General features: G+C 42.2%; 1 protein-coding gene across 1 annotated transcript in view; it reads left to right on the top strand.

The window, feature by feature from the left end:
* The first annotated feature begins 571 nt into the window (after window positions 1-571).
* The window catches only part of LAPTM4B (lysosomal protein transmembrane 4 beta), a 77,863-nt gene continuing 65,701 nt past the window's right edge, over window positions 572-12,733 (top strand). The window contains exon 1 of the mRNA XM_034668355.1: window positions 572-898. Coding sequence (XP_034524246.1) covers window positions 800-898 — 99 coding nt within the window. The 5' untranslated portion in view covers window positions 572-799. The remainder of the gene's footprint in view (window positions 899-12,733) is intronic.

Below are 12,733 nucleotides of genomic sequence, written 5' to 3' on the forward strand. Positions count from 1 at the left end.
CTGGAGTCCTGTCTTTCAGTAACCACTTACGCTCTGTGTTGTGTCCTTCAGAGACCTTGTGGCAGTAATTGGCTTGACGATTGTTTCTTTAGAGCTGCAGTCGTGATTAAAAATGCTACCCGAAGCACAGGGAGGATGTCCTTGACACACATCCTATTTTCTGGGAAAAAGGTTACTACCACAGTAATTGAGCTGGGAAGCCGAGACAAACTGCTCTGGGCTCCAGCAGCGGTTCAAAGTACTGCTGTTGACCGGAATCACACCCTGCAGTTTTCCCTCTTCCAGTTTGCAAGATAACAGGGATAGCATTTGCATCTACAGATTATCTGCAAAATAGACGTGTTAGGGGAGAAACCACAACCAAAAGAATCTCAAACCCGTGACAGAGTTACACAAATGACCCCGTGAAAGAGGGGAGGCCCGGAAACCCACGGCTGGCCTCGGGGCCGGGGCAGGATGATTGATTTATCTACCCGAGGCCGGCGGCGCCCGCAGCTGGCTGGAGCCCGCGGTGACATCACTGGCCCAGGCGCGGGTCACGTGGCCCGCCCCCGCCTCCCCCCGCCAGCTCCTCCTCCTCCTCCTGCCGCCTTCTGAGCGCAGGGTCCGGCCCCTGTAGCTGCTCGGAGCTCTCGGCTGAGGCGCGGAGCCGGGGCCGCTAGCGACCGGGTGAGCGGGCGAGCGGGACCGGCAGCGGCTGGAGAGCCGGCAGCAGCCCCGCAAGGAGCCCCGAGCGACGCGACCGACGCTCCTGCAAACTTGGGCGCGCACTCGCGCCACGGCGCCCGCGGCCCGAGCGATGAAGATGGTCGCGCCCTGGACGCGGTTCTACTCCAACAGCTGCTGCCTGTGCTGCCATGTCCGCACCGGCACCATCCTGCTCGGCGTCTGGTACCTGGTGAGCGCGGCGACGTGGGGGCGCACCTGCAGGGGAGAAGGCGCCAGCGCCGCGAGCCTCTTCCCCCAACCCCGGACCCCAGTCCGCGCGCGCTGCGCCCTGCACCCCCACCCCTCCAAAGTGCGGCCTCGGTGTTGGGCGACGCCGGCGCTAATCCGCCTAAAGTTGTATTATTAGAAACTTAATTCTCTGCGCGAGCCTGTCGGCGATCCCCGGCTCGGCCAACCTGTGGCGGGGGTCCGGCCAGGGCCCGGAGTCGGGGGAGGAGTGCGCTGCGGCCGCGTCCGCCGCATCCGGTAGCAGTGCACCTGGTGGCCCGGGAGCCCCCAGGGGATGTGCGGACCACGTGTTTTCCATTCCTTTCTTCTCCCCACCCGCTGGGCCTTGTGTTTTGACGGTTCGCGACAGGGTCGTTGGGGTGACAGAGCGCGTTCTGGCACCCTGCGGTCGGGCTTGCAGCCCGGGCATGCCCCTTCTTCCTGTCTGCATCTGGCCTCGGCTTTGCTGTGTGGTCTCCTGCGCGCGTTCGGGTCCCGAGGAGGAACGGTTGGGGGGTTCTTGGCACGCTCCGTGCATGAGTCCCTCCACACGTCTCCTGCAGAGCCGTTACTCGAGGAAAGGATTTGCTAGTGATTTACTGCGTTCCAGTACGCCCGGGGAAGCCATTTTACACCCACTTACTTTCCTGTCCATTGACAGGTGATCCCTGTACCTTTCTTAGCAGACACCGCCAGCGAATCTGATTTTTCTTCTGTTTTTAGGTTGGAGCTTTTAAGAACTTGTTTGTATGGGGAGCAGTGATTATCAGGGGCAGTGAGGAAACCTGATGGAGTCTTTCTGGCTCTGAGCCTGCTCCAGGTTGATTGTTGGTACCCCTGGACCGCACCAACACTTGAGTCGGATTCCGTTGCATTTCGGGTTTTGTGACATCATGATGGAGAGTTAGACCCGAGCCACTGTGCAGTGAATATCACTGCATCCTGAGGAAATAATGGTACTAAGATGGCATATTGAACTTTTTAGTGAGAATAAACGCTGCTTAATCATCAGAGCTTTCTTCTTGGTTCATACGCACTTTTTCGATATGATATGGACATCGTGTCAAATTGTGTCGTCGTGCCACTTTAAGCAAAACATTTTCCCCCAGGCGTATGGTGTTCTCTGCGCTATTTATAGCTTCAAGTTTCCTTTAGTCAGTGCCTATCACAGGCACACAATAGACGTTTTTTGGCCTTAAAAGCTTTCAAACAGATCTTTGATATGTGTGGATTCTTTCTGTGCAGTCTGCAGATGGAACATCAGCATCTTGGCTCAACACGGACTTTGCTAAAAGCCAAGAAATGCTTTACCGAAATTTCAAATTACAGCAAAAGGAGAGTAGGTGGCCTCAAAATAGGGCTTTTATTGATGGTCAAGACAGACTATTGTCTTGTTTTGTGTCCTCCTTGAAAATGTTCAAAACTGCAGACTTGCAAGTATACCAGCAAATGTAATTTGTAAAATCTAGGGCACTGCATTAGGCAAATGTACTTACACGATCTACAGGAAAGATAAATCTGCTTGAGCCCTGTTGTTGGCTGTAATCCAACCAGACAGCATTGGTGTGATAAAAGGAGAGTACTCTGCATGCTTTGTCTACTGTTTGAACATGCTTTTTGTGGAAAGTAGTTATTGCTGTTCGTGTTGTAGCATTTGGAAACAACATGGCCTTTTGAAAGATAATTAGAAAGCTTTTGAACAGATGTAAGAATGCTACCTTAGGTAAACCTAATAAATGGGAAACCTGGCTTTAGTACTGATACTCTTCATAAAAACTCTTGCATTTTGCAAAACAATTTAGACTTGTGAGTTTCACTCATACCTTTACATATAATTTGGTTATCTAGAACTTTGTTTCACATGAACATTTTTAAGATGAGTAAGGCACCTTTGCCTCTCACCCCACCAGCATCTGGATGCCATAGGGTCAGGTCAGACAGGGGGAGAGTTTTTCTGAAAAAAGGGTAGGGCTATCGGGAGATATTCAGATAAACTTTAAATTTAATAAATAATTGCCTATTACACCAGAAAGGTAAAGTGGCTCCTTTCTATGCATTTTCTAATTGTTGTTTCCTACCCCACCATTTACTAAGGCCCTGTGTGCCAGGTACTGTACCAGATACTTTGCATACGCTTAATTTTTACGTATTCCTGGTGAAGGTAAATTTTCTAAACCTGTTTTATAGATGAGAAAATAGAGGCCAAGAGAGCTTAAGTGATTTGCATACAGTCCCACGGTTGGTTTGTGGTCCGTGTGATGTTTTAGTCGCCTCCTTTCCACTTGTTTTTACCTTTTAAAAGTTGTGGGTGTGTTTTGTTTTTGGCTTAGAATAACAAAGGTTTCCTTTGGTCCAGTAGTAAAGCATATTGAATATAGGTATTTATATTAGAGATCATTTTTTGTTTCTTTTTATTTTAATGAGGCATAATTTACATATAGTGAAATCGACAGAAGTGTACAGTTCATTGAGTTGACAAATGCATGCACTTTGTGCCACACACCAAGAAAACATTTCCAAAAACCCACAAAGTTCCTTGTGTGTCTTCCCAGTTAATCCCTGCCACCCCTTCACCTCACCCTAAAGGAGAGTTTTACCTATTCCTATAAATGGAATTATACTGTGTGTATTCTTTTGTATCTGGTTTCTTTCACTTAGCATTAACATCTTTTAAATTCATTCATGTTAATTGAAGTGTATCAATAGCTTGGAGCTTTATATTGCTGAGTATTATTTTATTGTATGAATAAATCACAATTTATTATCCATTTGCCAGATGACGGACATTTGGATTATTTCCAGTTTGGGGCTATTATGGGTAAAGCTCTGAACATTCTTGAACAAGACTTTATTTTTTAAGGTTTTATTTATTTATTTGAGGGAGAGAAAACGAGCGGGGGGGAGGGGCAGAGAGAGAGAGAGAGAAACAGTGTCACTGTTGAGCAGGAAGCTGGATGCAAGGCTCCATCCCAGGACCCAGAGATCAAGAGCTGAGCCGCAGGCAGCCACTTAACTGACAGAGCCACCAGGCGCCCCTCTTGCACAAGACTTTTTGTGGACATACGTTGTTATTTCTCTAGAGTAAATACCTAGCAGTGGAATTGCTGGTTATTGGGGAGAAGTACGTTTAACTTTGTAAGAAACTGCCAAGCAGTTTTCCAAAGTGGTTCTGCCATTTTATACTCCAACCAGGAACGTATGAAGTTCCAGCTGTGCCACATCCTTGTCAGCATTAGGTGTGGTCAGTCATTTTAATTGCAGCCATTTTGGTGTGTATGTAGTTGTAGCTCTGTTTACGTTTCGCTTATGACTAATGATGTGGAACAGTTTATCTTTGCTTATTGGCCAGTCATATATCTTCTTCCTTTGTGAAGTGCTGTTTATTGCCCATTTTGAAGTTGGATTTTATCTTTTTTTTCTTAGTGATTATTAAGAGCTCTTTTTATATTTTGGGTTCTGGTCTTCTGTTAAAGATCCGTTTTGTGAATGTTTTCTCCCAGCATGTGGCTATCTACCCATTTTCTTAATGGTATTTTTTTTTAATTTTTTATTTATTTATTCGACAGAGATAGAGACAGCCAGCGAGAGAGGGAACACAAGCAGGGGGAGTGGGAGAGGAAGAAGCAGGCTCATAGCAGAAGAGCCTGATGTGGGGCTCGATCCCATAACGCCGGGATCACGCCCTGAGCCGAAGGCAGACGCTCAACCGCTGTGCCACCCAGGCGCCCCCTTAATGGTATATTTTGATAAAAGAAGTTTGTTGTTTTGAGACAGAGGGAGAGCTGCACAAGAGTGGGAGGGGCAGTGAGAGAGGGAAATGCAGGCTCCCCACTAAGCAGGGAGCCCAAGTTGGGGCTTGATCCCAGGACCCTGAGTTCATGACCTGAGCTGAAGGCAGACTCTTAACTGACCAAACCACCCAGGTACCCCGATGAGCAGAAGTTTTAAATTTTAAAGTTCAGTGTGTCAGTTTTTTCTTTTCTGGTTAGTACTTTGTGTATTCTAAGAAACCTTTGCCTACCTCCAGATTGTGAAGATACTCTCATATTTTCTTCTGAAGCTTTATGGCTTTAACTTTTATATTTACATCTGTGATCCACCTCTAATTTTTGTGTTACAGTGTGAGGTACAGGTTTGTATTTGTTTATTTATTTATTTTTTAAAAGAGTTTATTTATTTGACAGAGACAGCGAGAGAGGGAACACAAGCAGGGGGAGTGGGGAGAGGGAGAAGCAGGTCTCCGCTGAGTAGGGAGCCTGACTCAGGGGTCGATCCCAGGACCCTGAGATCAGGACCCAAGCCAAAGGCAGATGCCCACGGACTGAGCCACCCAGGTGCCCCTATTTGTTTGTGCCCCTATTTTGTTTATTTTAAAAGGCAGTTTAACCGCTTACCCTAAAAAGAGGTTGAATTATTACATAACCTTTAATAACTATAAACGTTTTCAGAGAGACAGTAAGATGCTTATCCATCTTCACAGGGAGTGAAGACTGACTCGTCTGGTTTCCGGAGGGATGATACAAAAGAAGTCCTTGGTGCAGGGTGATTGCTGTGTAGTCTTCTGGGGTTTCCACTCTTTCTTCATCAAAACTTCCTATTCTAAACCCGAATCCGTTAACTTCCTCCCCAAGTTTGCCCATGCTCTCGTCTGTCTCGCCATCTGTCTAGGCTCCTCGGCTGCACACTTGTCCCCTGCGGCCGCGATCTCTTCCTTGATTCCGCGTCCGTGTCCTATTGATTCTTCTACCTCCTGATTACCTCCTCGTTCTGCCCTTTCTTCTTGCTATCCTTTGCCTCATTTAGGCTCCCATCAGCACTCACTTGGCTATTCTAGTAGTAGTCTCTCTGTTTCTAGCTTTGCCATTAACAACCTTTTTTTCCGTCTGTTACAGATGCAGTTCCCAGAAGTATTTTTCTCAGACACAAATATGAACTTGTTAGCCTGCTCCTAAAAACTTTGGCTCTCTGTCCTAGGGAAGTCCGAGTATTTCATGACAATACAAGCCAATTGTTGTAAGCCAATTTCAGTTGGCTTAAACAGTTAGTTCAGTGGTTTCTGACATGCCTTTCCCCCTCCCACACCTTTCTTTTTCATTGCAAAAATCCCGAGATTCATTCTGATTTGACAAACCGAAGTTACCCCTGAACCAAACAGGCCAGGGATGTGTGACGAGACTATCAGATGAATTTAGGTCTGGGATAGTCGCCTGACCTGCAACTATTGATTCCAGAGAGATGCCAGCTGGGGATGGGATTAACTTTGCTCAAAACACCAGTTTTTTGAGAGCAGAGGGATGAGTCATTTCCGGAGAACCCGAGGCTGTTTGGGGAGGAGGAGGCAGTAACAATGCTTGGTCCTCCTCAGGCTGAAGCGCCCCTTTTGTTATGGAGTAGGTTTTAACACCAGGATCTGACTTCTCCTGACATACTCAAGCAAAAGTTTTTCCTTTGTAATTTCTTTCATTGTTTTACCACGTGATTTTCTTAGAGTGTTTTAAAAGGGGGTGCTGGTCCTCTGAACTTGACACCTGAGATGAGTATTCCTTAGTGTATGTCATCCTTATCGTCTTCTTCTAAGTGTGTTTTAGGCACTTTGTCATTGAGCAAATACTACTGAACGCCTCTTTGTACCCTATTCATAAGGTAGTCGGCCATATATCAGATTCTAAAGGATGAAAGAGGTCAGAGTAGCTGGTTTCATTAGCTTTACAACCTGACGTTTCAAATAACCAACTGGTTCACTTTGAAAGTCCCAGTGTGCTCGTGTACCCAAGCCTGATGGATTCTCTTTGTATCCTGAGAATTATGGTGCGATAAATACTGATTTTTTTTGTCTGGGTAATAATACTGGATAGTAAAACTGACAGCTTGTATTTGTAGAATGATTGATCGTTTTTAGTGGGGTTTCCCATTTATTCTTATTTAAAACTTAAAGCAACCCTGGGGTCAGGTGCTATATAGGTGGTCCCATGCTCATTTAAGATGGCCAGCTTTCTTTTTAGCTCTCAGATTCTATGACTTAACTCGTAAGTCCAGGGCAAGACATGAACTACTACACAGTACTTACATAATCCTTATTACCTAGTGTTTTTCCTGCTGTGCTAGATTGTAAAAGACTGAAATACTAGGTTATAGACTTTAGATTTTATTCTGCAGGTAGTGGGGAGGCATTGAAGAATTACGAGCAAGGGTGATAAGATGAAAGCAGTTTTTTCCCCCCAGTGTAAGACTCTGTTTTGTTTTTTGTTGGTCAGTAATGCACTGTATTTATTCATTTATTTTTCCTTTTTACCTTTTGACTCCCTTTACCCATTTCTCTGACCTCCCACCTCCTGCCTCTGGCAGCTACCGTTTGTTCTCTGAGCTTGCTTTTGTTTTTTTAGATTCTACATATAAGAGAAATCAGATGGCATTGTCTTTCTCAGTCTTGACTTATTTCACTTATGATGATGTCTTTAAGGTCCATCCATGTTGTTTCAAATGGAAGATTTCATTCTTTTCTTATGGCTGAGTAGTATTCCATCGTGTGTGTGTGTGTGTGTGTGTGTATACATACACATGTATGTCACAATTTCTTCATCCATTCGTCTGTTGGGGGACACTTAGGTTGTTTCCATATCTTGGCTACTGTAAATAATGCTGCAGTGAACAGGGGGGTGCAGGTATCTTTTCAAGTTAGTGTTTCTCTTTCCTTAAGGTAAATACCCTGAAGTGGAATTTCTGGGTCATATGGTAGTTCTGTTTTTAATTTTTTGAGTTAACTCCCTGCTGCTTTCCATAGTGGCTGCTCCAGTTTACATTCCCACCACTAGTGCATGAGGGTTCCCTTTTCACCACATGCTTGTCAACACTTAATTCTTTTCTTTTTGATAATAGCCATTCTGACAGGTGTGAGATGATATCTCATTGTGGTTTTGATTTGCATTTCCCTGATGATGAGTGATTGAGCATCTTTTCATGTACCTGTTGGCCATCTGTATATCTTCTTTGGAAAAATGTCTATTTACGTCTTCTGCGCATTTTTAAATTAGGTTGTTTTTTGCTGTTGACTTATAAGGGTTCTTTATATATGTTGGGAAGTAGTGGCTTATCAGATAGATATAGGATTTACAAATATTTTCTCTCATTCAGTAAGTTGTCTTTTCATTTTGTTGATGGTTTTCTTTCCTGTGCAGAAGGTTCCTAGTATGATGTCGTCCCACTTATTTTTGTTTTTGTTGGTTTTGCGTTTGGTGTCAGATTAAAAAATCATCACTAAGACCTATGTCAAGGAGTTTACCACCTGTTATTTTCTTCTAGGAGTTTTATGGTTTCAGGTCTTACATTCAAGTCTTAATCCATTTTGAGTTAATTTTTTAAAAAAAGGTTTATTTATTTGAGAAAGAGAAGGAGAACATGCGCGTGCCTGTAATTGAAGGGGAGGGCAGAGAGGGACAGAGGGGAGGGTGAGAGAGAATTCTACGCAGAACCCCTGCTGAGCATGGAACCTGACATCAGTATCTTGACCTGAGTTGAAATCAAGAGTTGGATGCTTAACCACTGAGCCACCCAGGTGCCCCCATTTTGCATTACTTTTGTGTGTGTTATAAGATAGTGATCGAAAACCATTTCTGAACACCGTTCATTAAAGAAACCGTTCCTTTTACTGTATATTCTTGGCTGCTTTGTTGTAAATTAATTGACCACATATATATGGGTTTCTATTATGTTCCATGATCTGTGGGTCTGTTTTTATGGCAAACCATACTGTTTTGATACTATAGCTTTATAATAGTTTGAAGTCAGGAAGTGTGATGTCTTCAGCTTTGGTCTTCTTTCCTAAGTTTGCTTTTACTATTCAAGGTTTTTTGTGATTCCATACAAATCTTAGGATTAGTTGTTCTTGTTTCTTTGAAAGATACCATTGGCATTTGATAGGGATTATATTGAATCTAGTTTGCTTTGGGTAGTATGGACCTTTTAACAATGTTGATTCTTCCAGTCCATGCGCATGGAATATCTTTCCATTTATTTATGTCTTTTTTGATTTCTTTCATTAATGTCTTAATAGTTATCAATACACAAGTCTTTTACCGCCTCAATTGAATTTATTCCTAGGTATTTTATTCTGTTTGACGCAATTGTAAATGGGATTGTTTTTTATTTCTGTTTCCAAAAGTTTATTATCGGTGAATAAAGATGCAACGTGGTTTTGGGTATTGATTTTATATCCTCCAACTTTAATGAATTCATTTATTCTAATAGTTTTTTGATGGAGTCTTTAGGGTTTTCTATATATAATATGTCATCTGCAAATAGTGACAGTTGTACTTTTTCTTTCCAATTCGGTTGCCTTTTATTTCTTTTTCTTGCCTTATTTTTGTGCCTAGGACTTTCAATACTATGTTAAATAAAAGTGGTGAGAGTGTTCCTTGTTTTGTTCCTGATCTTAGAGGCAATGCTTTTAGCTTTTCACTGTTGAGCGTGTTAGCTGTAGGCTTGTTGTATGTGGCCTTTTTATGTTGAGGTATGTTCCCTCTATAACCACTCTGTTGAGAGTTTTTATCATAAATGGATGTTGAATTTTGTCAATTGCTTTTTCTGCATATATTGAAACGATCATAGGGTTTTTAGCCTTCATTTTGTTTTTTGTTTTTTTTTTTTAAAGATTTTTTATTTATTTATAAGACAGAGATAGAGACAGCCAGCGAGAGAGGGAACACAAAGGGGGAGTGGGAGAGGAAGAAGCAGGCTCACAGCAGAGGAGCCTGACATGGGGCTCGATCCCACAACACCGGGATCACGCCCTGAGCCGAAGGCAGACGCTTAACCGCTCCGCCACCCAGGCGCCCCTAGCCTTCATTTTGTTAACGTGATATAGTACATTGATTTGTGGATGTTGAATCACCCTTGCATTCCTGGAAAAAAAATCCTCCTTATGGTATATGATTTATGGTATATGATTCTTTCATATATTGTTGAATTTGGTTTGCTGTTATTTTCTTGAGGATTTTTACATCTATGTTCATCAGGAATAGTGGTCTGTAATTTGCTTTTCTTGTAGCATCCTTGTCTGGTTTTGGTATCAGGTCAATGCTGGCCTGATAAAATGAGTTTGAAGGAGTTCCTGCCTCTTCTATTTTTTGGAAGAGCTTAAGAAGGATTGGTATTAATTCTTTGAATGTTGGGTAGAATTCGTCAGTGAAACCATTTGGTCGTATTGTCTTTGTTGGAAGGTTTTTGATTATGGATTCAACCTCCTTATTAGCAGTCGGCCTGTTCAGATTTTATTTCATCATGATTCAGTCATGGTAAGTTGTAGGGTTCTAGGAATTTATCCATTTTTTGTAGGTTGTGCAGTTTGATGGCATATAATTGTTCATAGCAGTTTCTTACGATCTTTTGTATTTCTGTGGCATCAGGTGTAACATTTCCTCTTGTCATTTCTGATTTTGAGTCTTTTTTTCCCTGATGAGTCTAGCTAAAGTCTTGGCAATTTTGTTTATCTTTCCAAAGAACCAGCTCTTAGTTTCATTAGTCCTCTTTATTATCTTTTTAGTTTCTACTTCATTTATTTCTGTTCCAGTCTTTGTTATTTTTTAAATCCTATATCTATCTGATAAGCCACTACTTCCCAACATATATAAAGAACCCTTATAAGTCAACAGCAAAAAACAACCTAATTTAAAAATGGGCAGAAGATGCCAACTTTGGGCTTCCTTTTTTCTGGTTTCTTGAGGTGTAAAGTTAGAGTGTCTATTTGAGACTTTTCTTCTTTCTTGCTGTAAGCGTTTATCGCTGTGAACTTTCCTCTTAGAAGTGCTTTTGCTGCACCCCACAAATTTTGGTATGTTATAGTTCCATTTTTATTCATGTCAAGATTTAAAAAAAATTTTTCTGTTGATTTCTTCTCTGACTCATTGGTCAGTAGCATGCTGTTTAATCTCCACATATTTATAAATTTTACAGGTTTTTTCATGTAATTTCTAGTTTCATACCATTATGATCAGAAAAGATTTCTTGATATGATTTCAGTCCTTTTAAATTTCTTAAGATTTACTTTAGCCAAATGTATGATCTATCCTGGAAAATGCTTCATGTGCATTTGAGAAGAATGTGTATTTTGTCCCTTTTGATGGAATGTTCTGTGTATGTCTGTTAGTCCATCTGGTCTAACATGTTATTTAAGGCCAGTGTTTCCTGCTGATTTTCTATCTGGATGATCTATCCATTGATTGTAAGTGGGATATTAAAATCCTCTACCCCTATTTTTCTGTTTTTCTCTTCAGATCTGTTAATCTTTGCTTTACTACCTGTGTTGTTTCATAAATATTTACAAATGTTTTATTTTCTTGTTGGATTTACCCCTTGATTATTATGTAATTACCTTCTTTGTTTCTTTTTATAGTCTTTCTTTTTTTTTCTTTTTTTTTTTTTAAGATTTTATTTATTTATTTGACAGAGATAGAGACAGCCAGCTAGAGAGGGAACACAAGCAGAGGGAGTGGGAGAAGAAGAAGCAGGCTCATAGCGGAGGAGCCTGATGTGGGGCTCGATCCCATAACGCCGGGATCACGCCCTGAGCCCAAGGCAGACGCTTAACCGCTGTGCCACCCAGGCGCCCCAATAGTCTTTCTTTTAAAGTCTATTTTATCTGATGTAAGTAGCTACTTCAGCTTTCTTTTGGCTTTCATTTGTATGGAGTATCTTTCCATCCTTTTACTTTCGGTCTGTGTCTTTACACCTAACGTGAGTTTCTTGTAGGCAGCATATAGATGGGGCTCATTTTTTAATTCATTCAGCCACTCTATCTTTTGATTGGAGAATTTAGTCCACTTGCATTTAAAATAATTATTGATAGGTATGTATTTATTGCCATTTTCTAAATTGTTCACTGGCTGTTTTTGTAGTTTCTCTTTTTTTCTTTAGCGGTGTACTTCTATTCCTTTCCCTTCATCTTTTGTGTATTCACTAGGGTTTTGTTTAGTGGTTACCATGAAGCCTACATATAACAACTTTTATATGTAAGAGTCTATTTTAAGTTGATAACAACTTATAGCTTGATACCGTTCTAAAGCTCAACATTTTTACTGTCTTTGCCATGCCTTTTAAAAAAATTTTTTAAAAAGATTTTATTTACTTATTTCAGGGAGAGAGAGAGAGAGAAAGAGCACGAGATGGGGGAGGGTCAGAGGGAGAAGCAGACACCACGCTGAGCAGGGAGCCTGATGTGGGACTTGATCCCAGGACCCTGGGATCATGACCTGGGCCAAAGGCAGACGCCCAACAGGCTGAGCCACCCAGGCACCCTGCCGTGCTTTTTTTTGATGTCACATTTTACACATGTATTCCTAAACTGATTATTGTAGTCACGGGTATTTTTACTACTTTTGTCTTTTATTTATTTATTTTTTAAGGTTTATTTATTTATTTTAAAGAGAGAGTGCATGCACGCACACGTGAGTGGGAGGAGGGGCAGAGGGAGAGAATCTTCCCACTTCCCGCCGAGCGTGGAGCCCGATGCCGGACCATGACCTGAGCTAAAACCAAGAGTCAGCCGCTTAACCGGCTGAGCCACCCAGCACCCCTACTTTGTCTTTTTCACCTTCATACTAGCTTTATAAATGATTAATCCACTAGCGTTACTATATATTTACTTTCCCAGTGAAAAAGCAGTATGTTTTCTTTTAAAAAGACAAGTTCTTTTAAAAAAACAAGTTTTTCTGGGGCGCCTGGGTAACTCAGTCGTTGAGCGTCTGCCTTCGGCTCAGGGCGTGATCCTGGCGTTCTGGGATCGAGTCCCACATCGGGCTCCTCC

The sequence above is a fragment of the Ailuropoda melanoleuca genome, chromosome 9 (assembly GCF_002007445.2).
Source record: "Ailuropoda melanoleuca isolate Jingjing chromosome 9, ASM200744v2, whole genome shotgun sequence".
NCBI lineage: Eukaryota > Metazoa > Chordata > Mammalia > Carnivora > Ursidae > Ailuropoda > Ailuropoda melanoleuca.